General features: G+C 37.8%; 1 protein-coding gene across 2 annotated transcripts; it reads right to left on the bottom strand.

The window, feature by feature from the left end:
* Window positions 1-297: 297 nt before the first annotated feature.
* On the bottom strand, window positions 298-4,531 carry LOC118042377 (two-component response regulator ARR2). Of its 2 annotated transcripts, none has more exons than XM_035050029.2 (6): window positions 4,033-4,531; window positions 3,424-3,576; window positions 2,950-3,333; window positions 2,456-2,532; window positions 1,106-2,290; window positions 298-993 (listed from the first exon to the last, which is right to left on the bottom strand). In XM_035050029.2, exons 1-6 carry the CDS (start codon window positions 4,208-4,210, stop codon window positions 919-921), a joined length of 2,052 nt encoding a protein of 683 aa, XP_034905920.1. In that variant the 5' UTR covers window positions 4,211-4,531; the 3' UTR covers window positions 298-918. The 2 variants fall into 2 exon arrangements, with proteins under 2 accessions (XP_034905920.1, XP_034905919.1); XM_035050028.2 differs by having other exon boundaries at window positions 298-996; window positions 4,033-4,530.
* Window positions 4,532-5,473: the final 942 nt, after the last annotated feature.

The following is a 5,473-nucleotide window of genomic DNA, read 5'->3' on the forward strand; positions in this document are numbered from 1 at the left end:
GCAACTTACAATCCTTCCTTGTTAGCTTTCCTTTACTACTTTCTTTACCTTTATTACTTTATTTTCTTTTTGTTTTTATCTAGTTTATAGTCTCGACATTACCCTTTTCATCTTTTAACATGTTATAGTTTCACTTTATTGAAAGATAAAAGGAATAACATAAAACATATTAATAAGAGAATCTCATCGATCAATATATTGGCAATCACTATTATACTGGTGAGATTTACAAATTGATCAACAACATCAAATAACAGATCATAAAATTGAGGTTTCATTATAAAATTGCAGACGAGAGGAAAAAAAATGAGAACCTCCTGAAATTTCAAGTACTAGAACAAATCTAGGGGAAAACATACTCAAGACTTGTGCCTAGAGCAATCAAATGGAATATGTACATCAAGGTCAATCCCATAAATAATAAATAAAAATTAAAAAAAAAAAAACAAGTTGAAAACAAAATCAAACTTGATCTATTATTAGAGTTAGAAAGGTTCCTAGAATTCTGCAGATGTCTTAAGTTGTTTCCACAACTCCAGCCAATGGACTTCTCACGAGCACTCTAAAATTAGTTGCTTCTTGCTAGCTTTTCCAATCAAATGCACAGACAAAATTTTGCTGGGACGTCTTCGCATTCCATGCTGTTGAATCTTCTGAGCTTCCCGGTTATCTTCCAGCAGAATTTATCCATTTCAACTTCCATTTGCCTATTTTTTTTTTATATCCAAACTGAACCAGCAAGAATATTCACAAAGGAAATGTGGCTAGAAAGAAATCAAACAATCCTCTTTGTTTTTTAACAAAACAATGACTTGAATTGCCACCCTCTGGCTGGGGAGAGAGAAACCAAATTCATCTTTAGCAGCAGATATGTACATTACAAACTGAAAGCCAAGAGAACTGAGCATGGGGTATCTCCTACACAGGAATATTATCCAGGGAATACCCATCGAAGTCAAATTCATTTTCAGCTAGTCCAATGCCTCCCTGCTGCTGCTGCAAGGGAAGAAAATTCAGCACAAATTATTAGAAACCTTAGAAATTAAAATTGAAGTCAAATTTCCAAAACCAAACGTTTAATATTGATATAGAAACAGGAACCAACTTGTTTGAGAAGCGCACTCATGAGATCCTCCTGATCAAACTGTTCATTAAAGAGGGCAGTTTGAGGGTTTGCATCAGGGACTCTTTCAGTCTTAACTCTCATGGAATTTTCAGCAAAAAACATGTTGATAGGATGTTCGAGACTTTGTGCATTCACGTGCTCCGTTGCATCTCCTGCTGAAAACATTGGCTTGCCTGCCACAGATATATTATTCCTGCTTTGTCCATTACTTTGGCATGAAGAAAACCCTTGATGAGATAAAACTGATGGTGCCACGTCAAGGTTGCTTTGCACAGAATTGGATTGCTGAGAGCCATTGAAGGTCATGCCTACATTCTGTAACTCCCAATCATGGGATCTGTGCTGTCGCAAGTCGCTAAAGACATTGTAACTTGGCATGAATCCTCCAGGTCCCTTTATTTCAGAGCTGATCTCTTCCTGAAATGTCCCCTTGGATGTGAGACTAGGCACCTCAGAAGCACTTCCAAGAGGAAAACTAGTGGCTGTCAATTCAGCTGTGGTGTTCAATGGGAAATTCAACAACGTAGATGATTGCAAGACTGGATTGAATCCTATTCCTCTGCCATTTTCAGCTAATCCATTTCTTGCCGAGACCCCACCGGCAAGTGCATTAGATGCAATAGGCTGCCCTATGGATGATGAGAGTCTGGGAACATGGCTGTTGGTAGTTTCATTTAGCATCTGACCCCTAGACTGCTGTTGAGACATCCGCATCAGCAAAGAACCACTCTGGCCTGCATGGGCATTGAATTGCATATTCATGCTCCCAAGGGAATGTGATGAATGGTGCAAGTTTGCTAGCTGCTTTGGCTCCATGGTGGTTGGGATTCCATGAAGCAGGTTCGTTTGCTTACCACTGTTCAAATGTTGCTGTTGCCCCTCCCCAAATCTTAATTTTGGATTTTCAAAGCTGAAAAGGTTCCTCTGATCACCAATTGGCATGGGCATTCTAGGTTTTGCTGTTGATCGACCAAGCCCGGCTGCTTGCAGTGTGGCGAGACTTTGTGCAGGGAGTTGACCAGCTGTAGCAAGAGTTTGAAGGTCAAGCCCGTTAAGGGAGGACAATGGCCCATATGCTGCCTCTTGTGAGCTGATAAAAGAGCTGCCTATACCGTTCTGGTGCTGTGAAACCCCACTTAACCTTCTAAGATACAAGCGATATTTCTGCACCATATAGTTGGATAGTTAGCATAAATGAAACTGGAAGGAGAAGTCACAAGATATTTGTATGAATTAACCCACGACAGACAAAAGATCATGACAAATAAAAGAAACATGTACATGATATTCTATGGAAAAAATTCCATGCAAAGCAAATTTGTTCCGTACCTGGAGGTGGCTAGCAACATTTTCTCTAGTGAGTCCAGGAACATTCATCAACTCTAGAATTTTCTTGGGGACAGCCTCTGCATCCACAAAAGAAACGTAAACGTATAAAAGGGCAGGAGTATTGGAAGGAAATAAACAGTGTCCGATGGAGAGAACTATGATGATGTAAGGTTTGACCTACAGTCAAATTACATTTCGGTGACTGGATTGAATGTTTGAAAAAAAAATGTAAAGGCAGAGCACAGAGAGCCATTAGTTATGCAAAAGTAACAAGAATTTAGTCAAAACTGTGAGTTGATTGAGAACAAAAAGGCAGCAGAAAAGTATGTTTATGGATTGCACTTCCTTAACTCCAAGATTGTTCTCTTAATTTCCAATGCATGCTTATATCTATGCACGTGGCTTCTCTAAACACAAGGTACAGCCTTTAGGTGCATGTAAATTAGGCAGCAAAGCAGTATTAGCAAATTGAGAGATATGGTTAGGATACTTACTGTCAATGCCTAGTTGATTAACTGCTGCGACAAACTGTTGATGAAGTTCAACTGACCAAACCACACGTGGTTTCTTTAACGCGGATGTATCATCCCTCTCATCTGCTTCATCTTCCTCATCTTTTCTCCTCTTTGAATTTTTCCAACTTCCTTCATTTGCTGAGGACGAGTAATCAGCATCTTCAGGTTGTTTCTGCTGCCTATCTCCTCCCTCTTCGACGCTCCCTGATTGCTCCAAATCCTTCCATTCATTCTTTCTCTTGCGAACCACATGCTGCCATATGTTCTTCAGTGCCTCAATGCGAATTGGTTTGATCAGGTAATCACAAGCACCGTGAGTCACGCCTTTCATGACCACGTTTTTCCCATCATCAGCTGACATCACTGCACGGTTCATGATCAGGCACATGACATCACATTAATGTTAAGAAAGATCATTAAATCCATCTGAAGCGACTGTGACAGGAAACTTACTGATAACAGGCAGATCCATCTCCAGCCCAATGAGCTCAAGAAGTTTAAATCCATCCATGTCTGGCATGTGGACATCACTAATAACAATATCATACCCGTTCTTGTTCTCTCGAAGTAAAGACAACGCGATCTCTGCTCGATTGCACTTTGTAACTGAAAATTCCCACACAGACTAACTAAATCAATCAAATTACACGACCAACGAGTTTGAAACACACACACAGAGGCTGTGAAGGAAGTTTACCAACCAGCCACAAAGAGGAAAGCATCAGACATCATAAATTCATGCAAATCTCCAAGACAAGAAGATACATCCAAATTCCTAGAAATCTTGAACCAAATTTAGGACTTCAATTCACAACATGATTATAGCACAAAGTATTACAGATGTGACACCACCCCTCAAATCTAAACACTTCCTCATATCTCCACGATAAAATTCACTAAAGTAATAGGAAAAAAGAAAAGATCATTTATAAAAGTCACGCAGAAAAATCACAACACACTCAAAATGAGGGCAAAATAGTGTCTTCCACAACAAAAACATGAAATTCAAATAAACTAAACTTATCTTTTGGAAGTAGAATTCACATAAATCTCCATAAATACCTTCATAAAGGCAGGTCCTAAGCATCTTCTCCAAGATCACAAGGCATGTTGGATCATCATCAACAACCAACACACGCAACCCTGCCGGAAACTGATCTGAGACGCCATCAGAGGCCTTCCAGACGCCACCAGAAGTAGACGTTGACATTGAACCTTTGCAGTTAGCAAGATTCATCATAGCTGCAGGAACTTTGATCTCCAAGAGAAGCAATTAAACAGAAAAGAGACACCAAGTTCACATGTTTGAAAGGCTTCAACTTGGCATCAAAAACATTAAAAAGAAAAGGAACCCGGTTGAGAAACACGGGTGTTCGAGGGAAAGAAGGGATTTTCTTGGATTATTAGAGTGATTGATTAATAAAAGAGACATCCATCAGCTTCAAATGAATTGAATTCAAGCTCTAAAAAATTCCGTGGTTTCTTTCAGTATTAATATATATTTATTTTAATTCTAATCAAAGGATTATTTTATTCAAAAGTGGGTCAGTCCTTGAAGAGTGGATCCAGCTCACACTTAACTAACTCCACCGCGTATCTCTACTCTAACAGAAGGAAAGAAAGCCCCCGACGTTAAAGTCTTTTTCTTTTTCCTTTATTTTTATTTTCACTGTTTACTGTTGTTATGTGGAACATGTTTGTGACTTCGTGTTGCTTGCTGTCTTTGCTTTTTACTTCTTCGTAGGTTTACTGTGGAGGAGAAAACTTCTGTTCTTCGTGGGGTCAATTTTGTTGCCCAAATTTGAATTCCTGTTGCGAAGCAAAGCCACTGCATTCGGGTTTGTTTGTTGAAATGAACGGGTCATGCTTTATCCAATCACTTAAAATAAATTCAAATTGTTCTGACTTCGATTTCTATCGAGCCAGCTTTTGAAATTTTTTTAACTTATTTCTCCTTCCTTTTTTCAAATTTTGTAGTTTTTTTTTTTTCATGCTAGGCCTTGTTAAAAATAAATTTCCCATATATTTCTAGCTCTCAATAAGCATAACCTATATTTTTAATTAGAGAAGAAGAAAACATCAAATTCAAGGTTGGAAGGAACTTATGCTCGAATTTATATTTTATTGAGAAATCATCCTTCATCATGAATATTTCTTATATGTTGGTGACTCCATTGTGGTTTTCTAATATATTTATGTGAGTATTTTCATCTTATGTTCCTAACACAATATTTTTATACTAGTTATCTCATCATAAATCCTGAACACGATATTATTATGCAAGCAACCATATCATAGTCCCACTAACAGGATTTTCAACAACAACAATTGACAAGGATGAAAAGAAAACAATAATTCTTGATATCAAATTTTTTAAAAGAAAACCACCTCATCACCTCTACACAAACATGTTTTGTTATGTTATTTCTTTTAGCCATAAACAATAGTTCTTTCATTAATAGCATATAATAATTAATTATCAGGAATTATTAAATAATGATAT

This window comes from Populus alba, chromosome 8, assembly GCF_005239225.2.
Source record: "Populus alba chromosome 8, ASM523922v2, whole genome shotgun sequence".
NCBI lineage: Eukaryota > Viridiplantae > Streptophyta > Magnoliopsida > Malpighiales > Salicaceae > Populus > Populus alba.

Coding starts and splice junctions, on each gene's coding strand:
- LOC118042377 (XM_035050028.2), bottom strand. CDS start 4,210: ATGATGAATCTTGCTAACTGCAAAGGTTCAATGTCAACGTCTACTTCT. Junction 3,577..4,032: donor TAGGACCTGCCTTTATGAAG/GTATTTATGGAG, acceptor GGGAATTTTCAG/TTACAAAGTGCAATCGAGCA. Junction 997..1,105: donor TGAGTGCGCTTCTCAAACAA/GTTGGTTCCTGT, acceptor CTTCCCTTGCAG/CAGCAGCAGGGAGGCATTGG.